The 22,504-nt window shown below is 47.3% G+C and overlaps 1 protein-coding gene across 2 annotated transcripts in view; it reads right to left on the reverse strand.

The window, feature by feature from the left end:
• Window positions 1–4,441: 4,441 nt before the first annotated feature.
• erf (Ets2 repressor factor) overlaps window positions 4,442–22,504 on the reverse strand; it is a 24,365-nt gene continuing 6,302 nt past the window's right edge. Inside the window, exons 2-5 of one of the 2 annotated variants that reach the window (XM_080837189.1) lie at window positions 13,559–13,778; window positions 10,551–10,663; window positions 8,941–9,929; window positions 4,442–8,662 (exon numbers count right to left, since the gene is read on the reverse strand). In XM_080837189.1, the coding sequence (XP_080693315.1) occupies window positions 8,054–8,662; window positions 8,941–9,929; window positions 10,551–10,663; window positions 13,559–13,778 (1,931 nt within the window). In that variant the 3' untranslated portion in view covers window positions 4,442–8,053. Of the gene's footprint in view, window positions 8,663–8,940; window positions 9,930–10,550; window positions 10,664–13,558; window positions 13,794–22,504 lie in introns of both variants that reach the window. The other variant, XM_080837188.1, reaches the window with a different exon arrangement.

Below are 22,504 nucleotides of genomic sequence, written 5' to 3' on the forward strand. Positions count from 1 at the left end.
ATGCTCAACTATGCAGGACTTTTCTCAAAGAGTGATGTAAAGACACCTGTTGTGGAAACCATATTCCACCTGTGTATTAGCTTGAATGGACTGAATTGTTGTTAACAGTTTGAAAACGGCAAAGCCATATAACGCGGTAGTAAACGATATGAAGAGTACGCCCAATCTTGTTACGGTATAATTAGGCATCCCTATTACACTTAGCTTTGCTCTCTGACTCCTTCCACTAGTCTTTCTCATACCCGGTTACCTTCAATCTTCGAACCAATCATAGAGCACTCCACACTACTTCTGACGTCACCCAACGCACTAGAAGCCCGCCTTCCGCAGCCAACCTGAGACCAATGTAAAGCTAACGTCACCAAATCATCCCGTGATTGGCCAAGTGATACGGGGCCTATAGACCAATGGTCAGGCAGAGCGATGAGCTCATTATGCTTGTTGCCATCAGCGGGACCAAAAAGGAAGGGTCGAGAATAAATGAGTTTAAACCCAGGATTACAGCCCCTCAAGGGAATGGCCCACATACATTCCGTCTCAGTTATCTGCAGATGCACATGAGTGGCTAGCAATCCATTAACAAAGTTTACGCATTATGTATATTGTGTCTGAACAACACCTATGGATGGAGTATATGTACGGGTGCCAGATCACAGGGTAGATCTCATGAAGTGCTCTCCCCGCAGGGCATGTAGAACATACAGAATTATGTAAGGCTGACACGTGTGCGCGTGCACAGATACATGACACTGACGAGCGTGCACAGACATGCAGACACACAGACGCATGCACATAGTCATTAGTGATGCAGACAGGTCCACACCTTGATGTGTCCTCCTCGCAGTTAAGCTTGCAGTCTGCAGGATATCGTCAATGCTATTTCAGGATCTGCCACAACAATGACCACGAAACCGATCATTTAGGTGACTATGGCGATAATTGATATGAACATGGGTGGAAGAGCAGGCTGTACATTATCCACTGTTAAACTGACACATGCATAACACTACAAGAGGTGGTTCAGACAGTTGGTTTGCAGCAAAGACCATATTTTACCTTTTACAACCACCCAGACTAGTCTTCTACAACTTCTACAACTATGGCTACACAACACACACCTCGACCAGATGAATACATTTCTCATGGATACATTTGGCAGTTTTGACAAACCCCACAGGGACATCAGTGAATGTCAGAGGGGGCTATATTTGCTAATGAGTGTACATTTTGAACACCAGAACAAATGAGAGGCAGGAGTCCAAGACAGCAGAAAGCTGGAGTATCATCACTCACAAGACACCTAGTAATGAGGGCCAATTACAAAGTTTCAAGTCAGATCAGACACTGTGCATCATGTATACACACAAATGCCACACACACAATACCCTGCAACACACTCACACTAAAATCCATTTCTAAATTCCATTTCCAAATTGCACACACACCTACTAAACACACTCTTGAAGGACACTTTTCCTGTGAGAAACGCATCTAAAGAAGCTGAACCCATGCAGTGCTATTAAGATATCATATGCCACAGCAAGCTTTTGATGAACTGATATGTCAGCTGTTAACATGGATATTTCAAACTAAACTGTCACCCTCTCAAAACTTCAGCACTGCAACATTTTGATTTAATTAAACATAACCGTGCCATTAAGAGAGAAATATCATAGAGAGTTGTTTTGACATTTATAAGCCAAAAAATGAAAGAGGGGTGAATAAAAACTTGACTACATTTCAACACGAAATGAATAAACATCCTATAGTAAATAAACAGTGGTGTTTAAATTTGGGGGTAACTGAATATTTTTGTGTTATGTCCTTTTCATTTTATCTCATCTTAAGTAACGGAATAAAATACACATTAGAATATAATTAACTATATTGTTACTGTAACACTTTAGTAATAGCATTGTTGTAGGCATAACCTGAGCTGCATATCAATACTGTCTCGATATTTACTTTAATACCAGGTATTGACTATTTCATACTGCCAATGTCAACAAAGCAGAGCCGATTTCCCGGCCATCATTACTGGAATCAACCATTCAGAGGAGTAGGCCTCACAGGGTTCATTTTGCCTTGATTCTTGGACACACAGCATGCCACCAGGCTTTACCTCTTCTGCCCACTAGAGGGAGAGGATGGGGGATATGAGGGGATTTCATGGGGATTTCACCATGCATTTTACAGATCTCAGTCACCAGCTACCCAATGATGCAATTTCATACTGACACAGCTATTTGTAAAGGGTAGAAAATGAGCTGCCCTTTTTTTACTCATCTCATGTCAAGTTTTCATGTCATTAACATGTGGAAACCAAAGGCAAGTGCCCACTGGCAGAAGTATTGAGCACTACACAAGGTGAAGAAGGTAGACAGACAGATTACATTGGTGTTTATGATAAGAAATGTTCTCTTGAGTCTAGGGCCTCAATTTCTGGAAGGATTTGGGGCGGGATTGAGAGTGTTTTTCCCCCAACATGCCTAGCATACAAATGCACTAAACACACACACATAGCATAATTGGCCTCTTTAGTAGCCCCCCACTGTTGGCCAACAAGCCTCGTCCCCTCCTGGCTCGGCCTCCTTTCTCCTGGGCCGTGACCCTCGACCTCACCCTCTGGCCAATCAACAAACCCTCTCAGCATGTGTCCAAGCACCCTCGTCAATCAACCTTTGTGGGACAACCGCAAACCCCCCCCCCCCCCCAATCCCCCCCTCTCTCCTCCAGAGCGAACTGGATTGCGTAAAACCAGCAGAAAATCAGAGGGCCACAGATAGACAGCACTGATCACCAGAGTAAGTGTGTGTGTGTGATTGAAGACCCAACAATGTGATAAAGAAGGACTGCTCACAGCGAGAGGGTGATGTTTGTACGTCAGTGTGTGTGTGTGTGTGTGCGCCTCACCATGCATGATCCTCAGAAAGGGCCTGATTGCACAGCTGATGCTGATGGACTCTCAGCGCCCGACTCTCTAATTGCCCTTGAGACGCCTCCTGCCATGTGACTCACCTCGGGAGCATTTCCTCTGCGGATGGCTGTGGCCATTTTGATTTGAGATGCGGCAGCGGCAGAGCCTGGTTTATCCCTTCCCCTGCTCTCGCCCTCTGGAAAAATTGAAGCGCAGCTCGTGGAAAGCAGTTTCTAGGGTATTTCATGGTATAAGAGCGGTGTTGAGTGAGAGTAAATTAGAATGAATGACACAAACATCAGTCAAAGTGCACTATTTGAAATGACGTAGCTGGTGTTTTGTGAGACTGACCATGAAAACCTTCCATTACTGCCCAACAAGCTCACATTACTTTCATTACCATGGTGCAATGATGCTGGAACGTGTATGTTCTGTCAGAATGAGTAGTGATAGGGGTTGCCCCTCAATGTCCTCTACTTTTTATTATATTATTTTACTTCTTATATTAAAGTACAACACAGACCTTTTCATATGTTTAGTTTGGAATGGAAACTCCTGGAATGATAAATGCTTCTGAAGTTTGGGGTTAAATCTAGCTGGTATGTAGTGAAATCACTGACCTTTAAACTCATATTGGCCAGCCTGGCCTGTCTTGAACACATACACAACTTTAAAGCACACTAATTATGTGTGGGGCCACGTATGCTGAACAGCTCTTTAAGACCCAGACTTAGTTCCAAATATGGACAGCAGAGGTCACCAGTTCACTAACAATTATCTGACACACACTACGCAGATGGAGCTGCAGTAATAGAGAATGACCAGCAGGAGAATTCCTCCATGTGCAGATCTGTGACCAGTTTCCTCCAGGCATAACTTCAACGTGCCCAAAGATCAGACTGTTTCAGGAACAGCCTATGCAGGGTGAGCCTATTGCCAAATCATATAATTTTGTAGGACACACAGGTGCTCTTATCTGGTGATTTAGAAGTCATCTTTTATCTGTGAATGTGTTCATTCTGGCCTTAATGACATAATGTACCCTGGAAAGTCGTGTAAACATGTTTCTGAGAGTTCGATTTCACACATCCAGTCACAATTCCACTGAGAGTGGAAAACACACACGCACACAGTTGAACACACACATAGAGCCAGTAACGTACGGTTTCAGAAGCTGCCTTGACAAAGACAATGAGTTTTTTGTCATTTGTCAATAATGTGGGTGGAACAGAACAAACAACTGAGTACAGCTTTTGTCTGGCCCTCTCAGTGGCCTCCACAGCAAAGCAGTGTTTCCTAGGATCAAAGACAGCCACAGTGTCCTGTAGGAAGAGACTGCTTTGCAACAAACACGCCATTTACCAAGTCACAGATGCACTACTCCGCCAAGAGGTGAGTCAAGCACTAGTAATTGTTGAAGTCAAAACAAGCTATCCAATGTCTTGAGAATATTAGAGCACACATACACCAAAATACAAAAACACGCGGTCCTTTTTAACCTGTTTTAATGAACCCTGATTACAGTTTTAATTACAAGAGAAAAAGGAAAAAAATACAAGACAAACAAAAAGTACAAATGTTTCATCATGATGGGAAATATCTCAACTCTCTCTATAGAGTGTTACATAACCGCCAAAAGAGGGAAATACAAAGAGAAAGAGAGATGAAGTGATATATATAATAGAGAGAGACCTTTTACACAGTAAAATGATACAATGTCTTTTCTTACATACCGGTAGTCCCCACAAAAAATAAAATGGAAAAACAAGAAAGAAAAAAAATGTATTTATATTTATATATATATACACAAGGCCAAAAAGAGAATATAAGAAATAATGTGATAGGAGATTATGTCCCCCTCCCCAGCACCTCCCCATGGTTTTGGTTCACCATCTCACGACACAGAGCAGCCAAAAACGCACAGCAAATCACCACAACGGCAGCACAGGTCAGCTGAACAGAGCAGTGTGTGATGGGACACGCGGGGCGGACCATCCATACACACGCGAGCGCAAAGGATCATGGGAAGGGGTGGGCTGACTGAGGCAAGGCTTTGAAACAACAGTAATAGTAACAATGTTTGAAAAAAATAATACAACTAAAATTAATATGAACATTAAAATGTAATAATTATAATATTATTAATCATAAAATAGCAAGTCAATACTGATGTGGAACATTTGTTTTCTGCTCCTGTTTTTTTTTTTTTTTTTTAGTTTTTTGTCATGTTGATGTTTTGTTTATTTCTCTTCCTGATGAGTAAGGCAGCGGTGAGGTCTGGCATGGACCAATCAGACGCCTCGCTCTGCTCAGAGGCCCTGCAGCCTGCAGAGGCCAAACTCGAGACAAGGGTTCATTTGACAGCGCACAGGCGACAGCTCCTGGGGGGTGGGGGGCGGGACTCCCCCTGCTTGCTAGAGGAGGGCTTCCAGAGGCACGCGAGAAGGACTGAAAAAATAGAGGCGCGGAGACATCATTGCTGGGTCCATTTCTGATTGGTAAAGCTTTAGGTTTGTTTGTGGGGCTGATTTTTTTTTTTTTGTCCACCTGGACAGGTGAGGTCCTTGCTACATGGGGCAGAGACACTCACTGTAGTGTTGCTTCGGTCAGTAAATCGCTCACCAATTTTCATTTGGTTCACAAAACATGATGGCTCCAAACAGGCCTGTTTTCACCATTTCAGAGCTACAGACTATTTACAAATGCATGTGTGTATATGTGTAAATACATTTATATATATTCATATAAGATCATTTTTGATCACTTGTAGTACAATGGCTTCTTTTATTGTTTACATCAATTACTAATGATTTGTCACAAGAGCCTTGAGATGATCTGCCTAGTATCAAGTGGAAATGTCTTCCCTCAGGGTTCCTCTTTTACACCATTTTAAAAATAGCTATTCATGGGATATATCAAACTTAAATTCTGAATCGAAATCATCTGTATCAAATATATAGATTGTATATAATACTTGTGTGTATATCTTCTCTCTAAACATGCTATAAAATGAAGGCAAACTGGCAGTGTGAGGTTTTATTTAGTCTGGTGCCTCGCATTTGAGTAAAGAGTTCTCTAAAGGCTGTGTGTGTAAGAGTGTATATGTGTGTGTGTGTTGTCAAGGAGTTACTATGCAACATTACACATTAGGTGTGGGGTAAAGGAGTTACAGTGCACAGCTGTGTGTGTGTGTGTGTGTGTGTGTGTGTGTAAAATTTCTAAAAGCTGGGGCAGTCATGTTTAAGGCACCATCCTCTCTCTTGGGGCTCCTCTTTGTTCAAAGGTGCAACAGGGATGAGATTGTTCCAGAGAAACAGAAAGAGAACTAATCACTCATCCACAACCGCAGCCTGAGTTGTACTTTGTGCTCTAAAATCATTTCATTTCAGGGATGTCTCCCATACACACATTCACTCCCTGGCTAAATGCCACCATTATGTATGGGGTGTGGGGTGTGTGTGTGTGAGTGTGTGAGTGAGTATTACACACTGGACCCACTCTTCACTGCAAATGTCAAAAGCAATGGCTAAAAACGCTTGCCTTCCTTATAAGGCAATTTCCCCCGTTTCCCTTCCCATAAGATGGATAAAGTATACAAAGACAGAATAGGGAAGAAGAAAAGAAAACATCACAACGTCAGTCGTCATCATTATCATCACCATGCTTACTGCAGGTAGCAAATAAACGTCTAAAATCTCTTCTGCATCCTGGCTGTACATGTGAAGAATTGCCCTTCTCAGTATAATGCATGGTCCCATTGACAGAGCCCCACAGAAAGACAGTCCCACTAGCTAAGGCCTTGTGGTAAGGGCGAGTCAAATTGGGTTGGGCCTGGCGTGAGGCTGGTCTGATTGGCTTAGGCTGACAGGGAAGGCAGTCTCATGGGAGAGGCCCGATCAGACCCTCGGCACTGACGGCAAACCGGACTGGTCTTTCAGGCTGTCAATCAGGGCAACGGAGGAGGAGTTCAGGATTTGCTGTGACAGTGAGATCAACACACACTTGGCCTGATGCTGCTTGAGCTCAACCCAAACCTCACTTTTTGTGTGTTGAAGGCAACCATCAGTCTGTACATTTCTTATTGTCCATCAATCATAGAGTCCATTTCCCACCTACCAAACAGAATCGGTCATAGCCCAATGCTAGAAGGAGGACGCTAGAAGGCTATCGGTGAGAAGAGGCAATAAAGTGGAACCCCGGTCAGTCAAAACATGTCTACACTATCTAGACAGTCTGGTTTCAGATGGAGCTCACATTGGTTTGTGTTTCCTAAGGTTTTTTTCTTCTCTATTTCTGGGTCATAATGGTGTGTTTTGACTAAGGGACAGGCACTTCAGTAATCTCTGGTTTGTTGATGTTGAAGGCATGTATTAAGTCTTCTTCTAGGCCCTTAACAAGGCCGGGCTGCTCTTGTGTCTCACTGGCAGTGGAGGCAGTCTTTAGGGCCAGGGGAGCAGCCAATGGGGGGGCCGGGTTGAGCTGAAAGAGGCGGGGCGAGGGGAGCAGGAACCAATGAAGGTGGGAGTTTTGTCCTGAGCCGCTTGGTGACGTGTCAGCATTGAGAGAAAGCGGTGTTTTGTGTGTGTCTCGGCTCTGTCGAGCGTCACTATATGTGTTGTGTGGTATTTACAGGGTGTAGGTATGTGACTGAGAACTGGGCTTTGTTTCAATATACATAGCTAGAAAAAAATTGTGTGCACAGGCTTTTAACTCTATACACAGTATATGTATGATTGTTTATCAGACAAGGGACACTTCCTTCTGTGTTCGTGTGTGTGTGTGTTCGTGTGTGTGTGTGTGTGTGTGTGTTCGTGTGTGTGTGTGTGTGTGTGTGTTCGTGTGTGTGTGTGTGTGTGTGTGTGTCTGCGTGTACGTAGTACATGTGTATGGTGAGACAGCGATCATGCATCTACCTGTCTGAGTAAGCCTGTGCCAATGTAAATCATTTGTAACGTGTTTGTGTGGCGGTCAGTTGTTATTTTTCTGTTTGTATGGCCATGTGTGGATGCATGTAGAGGCTAAATGTGAGCACGTTTTTAATGTGATAGTGTGGGTATGTCTGCGTGCGTTAGCATATGTGTCAGTGTCTAGGCATGGGTATGTTAGCGAGTGTGTGTGTGTGTGTGTGTTTTAAAATCAGCAGCCATTGTTCTCCAGGGACAGCTGGGCCGTGGCCCTCTGCAGCTCCGAGCTCACCCTCCTCTGGGCAGGAGCTGGGGGCAGGATCAATGGGGAGGGGGGGCTCCTGCGTTCGGCGTTCTCAGCACGCCGGAGGCGGGCCGCTTCACCCTCGCAGCCGGGCTCGTCGTCCTCCTCCTCGGTGGCGGCGCGTACCTTCTTGTCGTCGGCCTCATCACCGCAGGCCTCCAAGCGCTGGTCCTCGCTCCAGCGGCGCTTGAAGCGCAGCTTGAGGGGGATGCAGAGGGTGCCTCCGGGGCTGGCCGGACCGAGGCCCAACTCCCGGGGCTCGCTCTTCAGGCCCAGCAGGCCTGGGGCGCTGAGGGCAGAGGGGGTGCTGGCTGTGGGCGGCGCGGCTGGGGTCTTGAAGACGTCCTCGTCCAGCTCCTCGTCGGCCACAATGCCATTATTGGTGGCCTGCAGGGGATGGGGATGGGGATGATGGATCAGGGCGAGGCCCAGGCCGTTGATGTGAGGCGGCGGGGCAAATACATCGCCTTCGTCCTCCTCACTGATGTCAGTGACCTCTACCTCTTCCTCTGACTCCACGTCAGAGATGGGCTCCACCTGAGGATCATGGCGCACACACACACATAAATATATATATATATATATACATATCTGGTGGGCAAAGAAGAAGCCCAAACACATAAACAAATACATAAGTATTCTTTGTATATTGCAAGTGTATGAGTAGACTATGGTAGTACAGCACAGCAGATATTCTTAGTACAAAGAATACCAGTAGTTATAATTACTTACTGTAGTAAATACACAAACAGTATGTGAACACCAAAAGTCACTAGCCTTGTATATGTTTACAGTAGTCAGACATACATACACACCTTGATTTTAGGCGTGCCTAAATGGCCGATGGACCCTGAGGAGGAGTGGCAGCCCAATGCTGTGGCAGAGGAGGAGGATGAGGAAGAGGAAGAGCTTCCAGAGGCCGGCCCGTCTCTCTGCTTGCGGCCCATCGGTGGCGGCTGCAGCTTGAACTGGAAGGGCGAGAGGCGAGGCTCCTCGGTGGGCGGGGCGGCGTGCGCGTGGGCGTGGTGCAGGGACAAGTGGGCGTGGGCGTGGGCCTGGGCTTGGGCGTGGGCCTGGGCTTGGGCCTGGGCGTGGGCATGAGCATGTGAGTGTGAGTGCGTCGGCGGGGCCAGTGGGGGTTTGGCCTCGCTGGGGCGATGCGGCTGCGGGATGACAATGTTGGGGTAGTGCAGGAAGGCGCGCGGGCTCAGGTGGTAGTTGTAGACGCTCTGTGTGTGGGCCTGCAGGTAGCGCTTCATGTCCTCAGGGTTGAAGGAGAAGTGGGAACCCAGCATGGGTGAGAGCGAAGGCGATGGCGTGTAGGCCAGGTGGGAGCCGGGGGTCATGGACAGGCCCGGGGACATGGTGGACCCCAGGAGGCCCCCGGGGCCTGGAAGCGGGGACACTGGGAATGGGGAGAGGTTCTCGGCGTGGGAACGGTGAGGAGGCGGGGGGCCGTGCGACTGGCCGGGGCGGGTGGGCGGCGGGCCGTAAACGCGGAACAGCGAGTCGTGGGAGAGGCGAGGGTGGATGAGTGTGCGGAACGCCCGCTGCTCTCCTCCTCCGCGCTCCTCGCCAGTGCCGCCTCCCCCCACGCCCTCCTCCAGCTCGGAGGTGACTGAGGTGCCGTCGCTGCAGTCGCTCACTGAGCCGCGGGCCATGCGGCGGCCCACTGCGCTGAACATGCCCGGGCTGCGCAGCTCCTCGTTAGGGGAGAGCACCTCAGAGGGCGTGGAGGGCGGGAAGCGGAAGTGGGAGCCCATGCCGGTCGGCACTGCGGGGGCACTCTGGGGAACACCACTGCCTAGAGACACAGAGAGGAAGGGGGGGGGGAGAGAGAGAGAGAGAGAGAGAGAGAGAGAGAGGGAGGGAGAGAGAGAGGGAGGGAGAGAGGGAGGGAGAGAATTTTAAAAAGAGGATGGAGGGAGGGTGAGTGATGGATACAGATGACAGCAACAGATGAATGAAGGTCAATGGACAGATGGATGGATGGATAGATGACAGAGCGAGCGAGAGATAGATAGATAGAGAAGGAGGGAGTGAGAGACATTTAGAGGAGGGTACAACAGCCACATGTCGTCTTCCCATAAGCCCTCACAGTCTGCGGTCCTGTCGTGAGGCGACTGCCAAGCTCTGGTGTTTGGCTTCTTTTTAGGAAAAAGTGCCTCTATGGCTTGCATTATCCCCCCAAAAATAGCTACAGTTAACACTAAATACGACATACCACATTAAAACACACACAGACGATCATGAGGTTCCATTTTCAGCTAGGAATTACCTCATATAGAGACTAAAAATGAACTCACAAATACACACACTGCCCCATAAACCACTCAAAGATTTTCACATATTTAAATGCACAGTTGAGCCGACCTATATAAATATATGTAGGGGTGTGTGTGTGTCGGGGGGGAGGCTGCCTTACCAGAGCCCATGTCTATGAATGGGTAGTTGACCAGGACCAGCTTGTTGAAGTTGAACTTGTAGGTGAACCGTTTCCCTTTGGTCTTGTGAAGGATCCTCTTATTGTAGTAGTATCTGCAGGACAGACAAAGGGAGAGACAGGGTTACACTCTCAGAACACAAGACAGAATCGGGAAACCCAACCCAAACCAACCATTCAACAGGGTTTTTTCCAGGCTCAAATAAAAGATCAAAAAGGTGCTGTGTGTAAGAGTGCACTCTTAGGTAGTGGTGGGTGTTTGGGGGGGATTTCCCCTAATACTCGATAGCATATCATCACAAAGCAGGGAGCGCCAGAGCAATGACTTAGTCACAGTGGCATCACTGGCGACATGGACCCTGCAGCTGCCTTTGAATTATCCATGTAGGGGAAAAAAAAAAACCCTGAGCAAGGGATTTGGCTACTAATGGTCTTCATGTGTTGATCGGGAATTCACATGGCTCAGCACCTGGGATATGTTTTGTGAGAATTCAAAGGCTAAATGGGTAGCAAGGCAGCAAGGCAGCCAGTCAGCTGAATGTGTGATCCAGTGAGCATGTCTGGCAGATAAGCTGGTTAAATATGCACTGCGAGGTTGTGTGTCATCTGCACATTTGCTAAGATGCTGTGGGGACCTGCTTTGATATGGCCACAGACTGGAGAGGGCGTTCTTTTCATCCCACAGGAACATACTGTTCACAGGCACACACACACATGACGCCTCACACACACACGTACAGACACCAACAAGCCACCTACACACCAACAAAGGGTAGGCTCATACACACACGCACACAAACTCCCATGCGCACACACAAAAGCACAGATGCCAACGTGCCACCTACACACCCGCAAAATGGTACACTCACACATGGATGCTGCGACAAACATACACATAAGCGTCAACTCAAAATCATGGCAACATACATACAGGTAGCCTTTCGTAAACACATGCACAGAAATACACAACCACACACATACAAAACCATTCCAATAACATAAGAACCAAGGCCACTCTCCCAAGAGCGCATTCCCACACACACACACTTGTGTGACGTGCGATGGTGATGGTGTGTGCACACGCACGCACACATCGGGTCAAACATGCTGAGGCACACAGAAAGCAGCTCTTTGAAGACCATTTGAACTCACATCAAAAGGATCAGAGAGAGCTCTTAAGCATGTCTGTGACTTTCGTCCATGTGAGCGCGCGTGCGTGCGTGCGTGCGTGATTTATGTGTAACAACCACTGCCAAGTGGCTGACTTCCTAGTTGGGACCTACATACCAACATAATAGGTTTGCCTTTCTGTACCACATCAAAGATCATGTGAGGCCCGCAACACACCTGCCCTGCAGATTGCATACCCTTAACAAGTGAAGGATGAGACGGATATTTTTACTTTTAAAGGTGGTCTGGTTTGTTCATGAGCGTGTTTCTCTCTTTCCCGCTTCAGTGCAGTGTGAAGCAGAGTGACTGGTAAAAGGTGTGTGTGCATGCGGAATGTATGCATGTCTGAGAGAAAGGAAGAGAGAGAAAAAGATAGAGCGAGAGAGAGTGTGTGTGTGTGTGTCTGGCTGTTTAGGCTCAGCAGCACCACAGGGTGGAGGCCAGACCTGGGAATTTGACGGTTCACCCCAAACAACCTCCAACCAAAAGAGACACACACACACACACACACACACACACACACACACACACACACACACACACACACGAGAAGAAGTGAGACAGGAGGAGGACTAGAAGACAGAACAAAAAAGGAAAGACAGAACAGAGGGAGAAAGAGTTTAACCCCCCACACACACGTGCGGAGCAGAGGAGCAAGCGCCTGCAGAAGTAGTGAGATGAAAGAGCAGTCTGTTCCCCAGCTGAACTGCACCCCCACAAGATTAATCACCCCCCACCCCCTATCCTTTTTCTTTACATGCCTCTCTCAATCATTTGCTTTTCTTTAATATCCCCCTTTATGTCTCTTCTTCCCCGAGTCACTTGGCCTCCCACTCACTGCATCTCCCCTCATGTTCTCCAGACATTCCTCTCGTCTCCTGCTGCTCCCAGTTTACCACGCATCTCTCTACCCCATCTCTTTTCCTAGGATTGTCTCCTAGATCTTGGTGTTGTTAGCACCTTGATCTACCAGTTTTTCGACCAGTTATGCCACAGGAACAGTATGACCTTCAATTAAGGCTCATTCTCTCCTTCCGTTTAGATGTCAACGCATTATGTAGTGCTGTCAACGCATTATGTAGTGTTGTCAACGCATTATGTAGTCTTCTCCTGTATTTCCATTCAAGTGTTCTGAAGATACTTTACTTAGTGGGTGTGCGTTATGTAGGCTATGAACGGGTATCTAAAGGGTCTTTTTGTAAAGACCAACATGAAGTGTGAGCATCCTAGTACATGTGTGTATGTCGACGGATGTGTGTGTTTGATAGACGCGGACTGCATGAGCTCTCTTATGTGAGGGTGGAAGTGTAGTTCCTTTCCTTGAGTGCAGTGGGGGTGGATGTTTTTTTTCCTTTGAGCACATTTGGCTCTGATGCGGACACGAGCGCTTATGCGAGTGCCGAGTGGGCCGTCTCTTTATGAGACACCGAACTTCGCAAGTTCAGTGAGTTGAAGTGTTTTGTGTCATCCACTGCCATGGCAACAGGCTCCAGGCATCGCTGCGAGCTCTCTTATGACACGAGACAACTAACAGGTCACATCAGACACGCGCACGGGGACGGGATTAAAGTGAAAAAAAAAAACATGAATGATTGGTGTTGGCAAAGAGGAAGAGATGACGACTGGGAGATATGGATTTGTAAAGGAGACGGAGGAAAAGGTGTGAGAGAGAAGGAAAGTCAACAGAATACACAGACAGACAGAGACCAATGGGGGAAGAGAGACAGACACGAAAACATAAAAAAACACTGACCACTCATTTTTTGTGTGTGGTACACACACACACACACACACACACACACACACACACTCTCTGTTACCTGAGTGCACGGCTGAGCTTGTCGTAGTTCATCTGCGGCTTGCACTTGCGGGCGCCCCACAGGCGCGCCACCTCGTCGGGGTCCTTGATGACGAACTCGCCGTAGTCGCCCTGCCAGGCGATGACATCCGCGTACTCTTCCTTGCGCAGCAGCTCCAGGATGAAGTGCCACAGCTGGATCTGCCGTGAGCCAGGGCTCGACTCCGGTTTGTAGGCCCAGTCTGGGAAGGCAAACCCTGGGGAGAGAGGAAGAAGGAGAGGGTGGGGGGGGTTGGGGAAGCCCCACGGGGGTTATTAACTTGGCGAGTCAGAGGCATTTGTAAAAATTATAATTAAAAAGAATATTTTTTGCTTTCCACTGCCATCTAAAGCAACATGCGTGGAGGGTCTGCAAGATGGCCCCTGTGACGCTGATCTTCCAATCTGGCCCTCATTATTAAAGCCTCTGGTTCTTTATTGGCCCACAGGCAGTTGTAAAAAAAAAAGACAATTAAAGAAATGCTGTCCTGCATTCATTTTACTCCAGGCATAACGATCTGCCAGAATTAATTCAAGTTCAATGTTAACTGTTCTTAATGAAATGACACGGGGCAGTATCACTTGTACAGGGCAAACAGACAGTGTTGCCTTTTTCTAATAATGAGTTCTCATCATTATACCAAATGTTGGACTGATACCACTGGCTTTACTGGCTCAGTGTGTGTAAGTATGTGTGTGTCTGTGTGTGATGGAAACATTAAGGGGCTGTGTGTGTGTGTGTGTGTGTGTGTCTGTGTATGTGTATGTGTAGGTGTATGCGTGTGTGTGTGTGTGTGTGTGTGGTGCAGTTTTTGAGACCAGTGTTACGGGTGTGTATTCTATAACCTTGAGGCTCCAGTCAAAATAAGAAAATGAACACCCACCCACCCATACACTCAGAGTGAATCAAACAATGCACTCATGTGTGTGAGTATGCACAAAAGTGTGTGTGTGTGTGTGTGTGTGTGTGTGTGTGTGTGTGTGTCTTTAGAGTGCATAGTTTGTGTGTGTGAAGTAGATAAACTAAAAAAAGAGACAATGACAAAGAATGTGTGTACGTGTGTGTGTTTCCATGCCTTGTAACTCTTAGACTCAACACACAGCATCAGTAGAAAGTCACTCTACATGGCACCCGACAGACTGAGGGCTTCATTGCCCTCTCATACACACACAGACACACACACACACACACCTCATTGGAACCAGATGTGCAACTAATCACACCAGGGTATCTGTCCTATTTTCTCACCCTCTTTCTTCCTCTCTTCTTTCTCTCGATGTCTCTCTCTAGGACTACGCTTTTTATTCCGTCTCCCTCTATCTTTCAATTTGTGTCAATCTTCACTGAATCATCCCCTCTCTTCCCTTTTTTTCCCACTCATCACTCATCCCTATATCACCGTCTTCCTCTCAACCTCTCACTCTTTCACTTCTAAACCTCTTTCCACCACCCTCTACCTCTTCCTTTCAAGCTCTCGCTACCACCACATGCTTTCTCTCTTTTCGTTCTTATTCATTCTCACTCCATCTTCCTTTCTCGGTGGCAGGGTGAGTCACCCTGAAATGAGCAGCGCAGATGTCATGCCATCTAAAGCAACATGCGTGGAGGGTCTGCAAGATGGCCCCTGTGACGCTGATCGTCCAATCTGGCCTTCATTATTAATGCCTCTGGTTCTTTATTGGCTCACAATACGTGTGGTGGATTCGAGAAAGGCCACCCTATTCGGTAAGGAAGGCCAGTATAGGCAACAGGTCAAAGAGTTAGGTGGAGTTTATAGTCCCCCAGCAGGATATTAAGAGGAGAGGCACTGCTTTGTATATATATATATGTGTGTGTGTATTTGTGGATTAATGTGTATGTGTGTATTTGCTCAGTGCTAAGACTAAAACACACAAGCACTGCCACACACAAACCCACACACAAACACACACCTTCGTGACTGCTCTGAGGACTGTTTGGGCGTATAGGGGTTGCCATGGGGACCGCTTAGGCCAGGCTTGCGTCACAAGGACATCAGGAGCGAGGGAGTGAAGGAGTGAGCAAGAGAGAGAGAGAGAGAAAGAGTGAGTGGGAGAGAGAGAGAAAGAGTTGTGTTGGTGATGGTGCTGGGGCGCCTACACCAGTGTGTCTATGGTAGGCAGCTTCATCTCCGCCTGCTCCAGACTAACAGGGCCCTGACAAATTGCCTCGGGCTCTTACCCCACAATGTGACCAATCAGGGCGCAAATGCATAACGAGCTGAGGTAATTAACTACGTGGCGGATTGACACACACCCACACATGCATATCAAAAGACCAACATGCATTACGCACTCACACTCCAAACTGTGGCCTCCGAACAAAACGTAGTGGACAAACACGTCCCAGCGCACCGGGCGATGGATGCATGCGTGCACAACGGCAGAGCTCAGCAGGTAAGGCAACGTGAGAAGACACACGCGTGTGCACGTGTACGCGCACACCCCGCGAGCACAAAGCTGCTGCGCCCGCTGAGTGTGTGCGCAAGTGCTGACTCATGTTGAGCGCGCAAGCGTGTTTGTCAGCTTTCACAAGGAACGCGTCGTACCAAGACTGACTCTCCCTCTCTTTCCCTCTCGGCCTCTCTTTCTCTCTGTTTCCGTCCTTTTCTACCCGTCCTTCTCCCTCTCCCACAATCACCTAGCAACAAGACACTTTCAGCACTAAAAATACACAGCAAAGACCTGTAACGGGAAAAAAAAAATGGGCCTCAACTATAGATTATAGAATGGAAAACGTCACAAGGACGAAGGGTCCAAATTCAGTTTGAAAAGAAAAAGAAAGAAAAATCTTCCCAGACTACAAAAACAAAACAAATAAAATGGTCTCTTAAAGAAAAAACCTCTACCCTACTAATTAAAACCACTGACGGTTTTCATCATTGGATGGGACAACAACACACACTCTTTCTGGCTCACACACAAACAGAGTTGACGACGGGCCAGACTCCTGTCAGCAGTGATGTATCAGACATGAGTGTGGCGTCTGCAATGCGTCTGCTACAAAACACACGCAACACACACTGGAGCAGACGCCTGCTGACAAAACTACCAGACACACAGTGTTTTTACAAATACACTCTCTTCCTCACACACACGTACAGACAAACAGACACACACTCTCTCTCTCTCTCTCTCTCTCTCTCTCTCTACACACACAAGGAACCTCACTTTGGATTGAGCACTGTTTTTCTCCTCCCCCCAACCCCCCTTCACTCACACACACATGATTGAGTACAGTGGAGAGAAAAACAGTGTGTGTAGTAAGCAGACACACACACACACACACACACACACACACACACACACACACACACCTATGCACACAGAACAACAACTTGTGCACACATGTGGCTTGAGTGTCCCAGTGGGACGTGTGTTGTAGCTGCTGGAGACAGAAACCACCTGAGAGAGACAACATATCCAAACATAGACTCCAGCATGGCCAAGTGAGGATCACACACACACAGAAACACACACGTATACACATGGGTGTGAAGAGAAAACGCTTTGAACATAAACACCTTATCATAACATCGCACTGTCTAGCAATCTTGCCCGTAGCTAGTATTGGCAGGGAAAACTGACTGGCTGGCTCACTCAAAGAGCATTAGAATCAAAGTGATCAAATACCCACACATACACACACACACACACACACATGTAATCCCACACGCAAACATGCACAAACACATTCAAAATGCGCCACACACCAACACACCCCACGTGCGCATGTGTGTCCAGAACCCCCTACCCCCACACACACGCAACCACACCAAGAGAGATGAAAACAAATGCGTAAAGGCAAGCTACATGGATGAACAAACAACCCCCTCCAACACACTCTCGTTTACACACACATAGGGTTACTTTAGCTGCTGTGCCAGCTGAAAAGACTACATTACACTTACATTACAATGAAACAGACCCTTGCACTGTGTTCCTATGTGTGTGTGTGTGTGTGTGTGTGTGTGTGTCTGAGTTAAGAACTTATAGCCCATTACATCTGTGTGTTGTTGTGCATAGCACTTTTTCCTTTCCATGTGTGAGTTTGGAGCGAGTCTAAGTGAGGATTGCATTAGAGTGTTGTTTAGGCATGTGTGTGTGTGTGTGTGTGTGTATTAATTAGTATAAAGTGTGGCGTTTTGTGTACATCTGATGTGTGTGTAATACTTTGTTGTCTGTCTGTGAATGTGTGTTTGGGTTTGTGTGTGTCCTGGTTCTGATCAGAATCAGAAGGAGACGCCATTAGAAAAGGCACCTGTTGGAACGTGTGAAAAACAGGCAGTTTCCCCCTGCCTCTCTGCTTGTGATTACAGGCCGCTATAAAGTTCCTTTTATAGACGCACAGTGACGTCGGTCTGAGCGTCTGTTTAGAGTGGATATGAAAGAAAAAAAGCAGAGGACCATTGTACATGTGTTTGTGTGTGCATGTGTGTGTGTGTGTGTGTGTTAGTGGTTGGGGTGGGGGTGTTATAATAGCCCCCCAGACTCATTCCCTCTCTTGTTCTGTGCGGTCCCTCCATCTCTCCCTCCCTTCCTCTCATTCTCCTGCGGGGCTATATTTAGGCCGAGGAAAAGGTCGGCCTCCATCTGCTAATGAGGGTGGCGGCAGGGAAAAGGTAGAAAGAGTGGATGTGTGGGGGAGGAATGACTAATGCTCTGCGTGTATGTATTTCTGAGTGTGTGTGTGTGTGCGAGTGTGTGAGAATGAGAGAGAGAAAAAATACATTTTGTTTTCTGCGATGTAGGTTTAGGCAACACTGAAGTGTGTCTGTGTATGCCTGTGTGTGTGTGTGTGTGTGTGTGTGTGTGTGTGTGTGTGTGTGTGTATGCGTGCGTGTGGCTCATCCATCAAAAACCGAGATTAGGAGCGTTTGTTAGCGCTTTGTGTATGAGACATAAGCACACCGTGTCATCAAGCCCACACGTAGAGAAAGAGAGGAAAATAAACAGATTTTTTAAATCTGTTCTCACTGCAACCCAATCACATTAACCACCATCACACTGGGACTAGAGCATTCCAAAAAGTTTCACACTGTGTGTGTGTGTGTGTGTGAATGTGACATCACACACCACTGGCACAGTGCTTCCAACGGCAGGTCCCAGAAAGAGGCCCAACTCGTAACCTAGGGTAACCGGTCAGTGAGACGATGGTGGCTCCCCTTACACACACAAAACTCTCTCCATCACACACACACACACAATGCTGGACTCCAGGCACTAGCATTCGGTTAAGCTGCTGGAGGCGATGCAGATTAAGAATTACTCGAAAAAACCTCAGAGGAACGGCTGAAAACAGACAAGCACAGGGAAGATGCCACGTTTTGCCTCAAGTACAGGAAATGCGACATCCTCTGTACGATACACCACGCTACCCTCACACCAGTAGTGTGGCTTACACGCCGGTGTTCAAGACGGAACAGAAAACAGAAGAGAGAGAGGAGAGCTAGAGATTAAAAAAAGAGAAAGTAAGAGACGCACAACACCACAAGAAAGGAAAAAGATAGAGGAGGAAACAAAGAGTGACACAGAGAGAAGGTGGGGGCAGGAAGAGTGCTGCTTTGAGTGTGAGAGACAAGAAAAGAAAAAAAGGAGAAGAGGAGACAGACGGAGAGAGAGAGAGAGAGAGAGAGAGATGCGAGGGGAAACAACCAGGTTGAGAGGAGCACATCAAAAGAGCACGAGTCATCTGCAGGTGCAGTGCCAGGCCTCACATGATACCACATATCACACTTACATAACACACACATACACACACACACACACACACACACACACACAAGTTCAACTCAACAATAACAAGTTTGTGTGTGTGTGGGTATAGAAATTCAGGTCCTGACAAAGTATGAGAATGTGAAAGAAAGAAAAAAGATCCTAAAACACAACACACATGCACACATTTTGAGCATGTGCAGCAAGATTTAAACATTTAAAAAAAAAAACATCATATCTACTGCCAAAGCCCAGAAGTGTAGAGTAAGCAGGGTACTTCACACACTTTTAAGCTGTAGCCAGTCTTTTAGGTGCTAAGGCTAATGGCTTCTGTGAGCAGCGCACTAAAATATCAGTTGACACATGAGAGGGATTTGTCCCAAGTTATGAATAGTGTAAAAGTCTGAGGGAAACCAAAGAACAGAACAGTGTGTGTGTGTGTGTGTGTGTGTGTGTGTGTGTGTGTGTGTGTGTGATCTCAGGGCCACAGACTTCCAGTCAGGAATACTGGAGTGTGAGAGCTGTGAAAGGCTAGCCAAAATAGCTCCTGTTAGACAAAGCACCCCCGCTAGCAAAACAATGATCTAAGACTGTTCTACTGTAACAGCGACTGGACAGGTGTCTGGGCACCATTCCACACAAAGACTAAAGCAGGCCAGGCCAGAATAATAAATGTATAAATGTGTGTGCCTAACCCATATAGCTCTAGGTCATTGTGACATCCAAACTCCACCATGGGGGTAACACTGCACCAGTCAAGTTGGCAAGAGAGACAGTGTGTGGGTGTGTGTGTGTGTGTGTTTGCGTAACAATGCATGACTCCAAACTAGTCACATCCATGGCCTCTTCTGACAGAGAGCGCAAGAGAGAAAGAGTGAGCGAAATAGAAAGAGAGAGTGAAAAAAGGAGAGAATAAACAGAGGAGGGAGCGGGGGAATGGCCGGCCAGGCATTTGTGCACTGGCCAATTCTGCCCAGACAGAAATCAGACACAAGGCAGGGCTGTTCCACGGTCTAGGCCTGTGATTAGAGCAGTCATGGATGGACGACTAGCTAGACGGAGGCACAGCGCTCTGGGTGGGCAGCCAACTCTACTGCTGCCAGGGAGAGAGGCAGGGAGGGAGCGATACAGCCTCTTGGGGTCAACCAGGCCAGGGTAGCAGACCTCTCCAGCCCATTGCCGAAGACTTCAATAGTCCCTAGGCTTTAACTCCAAGAAGTCTTCTACCAAGTCACAAAAGGAACCTTCAGGAGACAGGAGATTTGACCCCCTGAGAAATGTCCTCCACCATGAAACACACCAATGGGAGCAGACTTCAAGAGGTAATCAGCTGAGAATTCCTCACATGTTTGTCTTCCAGGGTTGATCCCTGGCAGATTCTACAGAATTCCACACCCGAGAAAATCAGGCATAGTCAATCCTTTCAGTTGTTCATAAATGGTCAATGGTATAATAAAGTCAATAAGCCCCAAAGAGCCCCAATGAGTGAACAGAGGGCCAGGCAGTCGCCTAAAGAGAGCACACAGGCCCCGAAAGTCGGTTGGAAGGAGCAGACAAGTCCCTACAGGCACGCTAAAAGTGTGAACAGGCCCCTACAGGCCACGGCTCACACCCAGGAAAGGTTTCCTTCTCCGAGGCGCAGGGAATGCAGGTGAGCCGAGCTGGCAAAGCAAGAGTGGCTCTTGAACTGGTCACCCGTGAGAGAAGGGAATGCATTGAACCAAATCCTATAGACTTATAGATCGAAGCTTATCAAATATCTTTCAGGGCTGCTAAGCAGGGGAGTGCAGATTGAGTGTTAAAATGGCTGCTCTTAGATAATCACAGGTGGAAACCTCTCTTTCCTGGGGAAAAGAGGCAAAAGTCCTCTGGGCCAGCTGAGACAGGGGAAGTGGCGTTGACGTTTCAGCTTATCTGCGGGCGGCTGAACTCTTAATATCTTATCTGGAGTAGGGCTTTGATCAACCTTATCTGTCCAATGGGTCCAGCTAGAGTGAACTTTTCACCTACTTCCTACTCACTTGCATGCTTACTTGAATGCCCTCTCCATTTGTCTTCTCAAAGACTTTTGAAGGCAGGTCGGGTGATGGTAAAACACACACTACTGCTGCTTAACTGCTCAGTTTGACATATGAAACTTCTCTCAGTTAAAAACGAATGTTTCTTTTTCATCACAGTTAAAACTAAGCCATTTAGTCAGTGCTGGGCTCATAGAGGCCATTTTGAGAACAACTTTGCCTGTACTTTCTTAGGCCGAATGAGGGACAGACTTAACTTTCTGTGACTGGGAAAATGGCTTCCTCTGGCCAGAGTGTTCGGTGGGATTCTTTTTGTTCCTTGTGCGTTTGAAGCTTATGAGCCAACAGTTGTACTTCTTTGAGCCATCAAACTATTTAGCCTTGCCTCTTCACTCTATAGTGATAATAGGTGCAGCACTGACAGTACAGAGATCACGCAGCCCCTTATCCCAAGAGAGATGAGCCATTCAGCATTTGATTTCACAAACAACTGGGGGGTATTGGTATTCAATAATGCCTGCAGCTTCCCCCACCCCTTGTACTAGTATAGATGGTAATGAGGGTCACCCCCTCAGCGGTGGGTAGTGATTGTGTCAGGGCTGAGGGGTGGGATGGGGTGTTGGGTAAGTGCAGACAGTGCCGTGCCGCTCCCCTCCCCCACCGACCCGCAGACAAGCCATCAGCCCTCGGGACAGCAGAGAGACGGTTGTCTGGGCTATAGGCATTATTTGCTGGAGAGTGGTGGAGTGAGGGGGTGAGTGAAAGTTAATGTGTTTGCTTGTTATCCTGATGCATGTGTGTGTGTGTAACAATTGTATATATAAATGTGCAAGACCCTAGGAGTTTGAAAACCTGGTGAGCACTTCTCTGCAAGCATACCTGATGTGTGTGCTTGTGTTTGTGAGTGTATGTGTGTGTGTGTGTGTGTGAACGTATGCGTGTGTACATATGTGCATGTGTGTGTGCTTTAGGAGGTGAGGGGTGGGGGTTGTTCCTGTCTACTTTGCCCCACAGGTGGTCTCATACATATAGCTGGCTTTTCCAAATAGGCCATTAAGTTCAGGTCTTGGTCGTTCACATTTGTGCTCTATCTGCCGTTCCCCTCCTCTATCTCTCCATCAGCCTGACCTCTCTACAGGACCATATCAATGGTGCTGCCACAAATGATTTAACTTTGC

Source organism: Sprattus sprattus (genome assembly GCF_963457725.1).
Source record: "Sprattus sprattus genome assembly, chromosome: 4".
Lineage (NCBI taxonomy): Eukaryota > Metazoa > Chordata > Actinopteri > Clupeiformes > Clupeidae > Sprattus > Sprattus sprattus.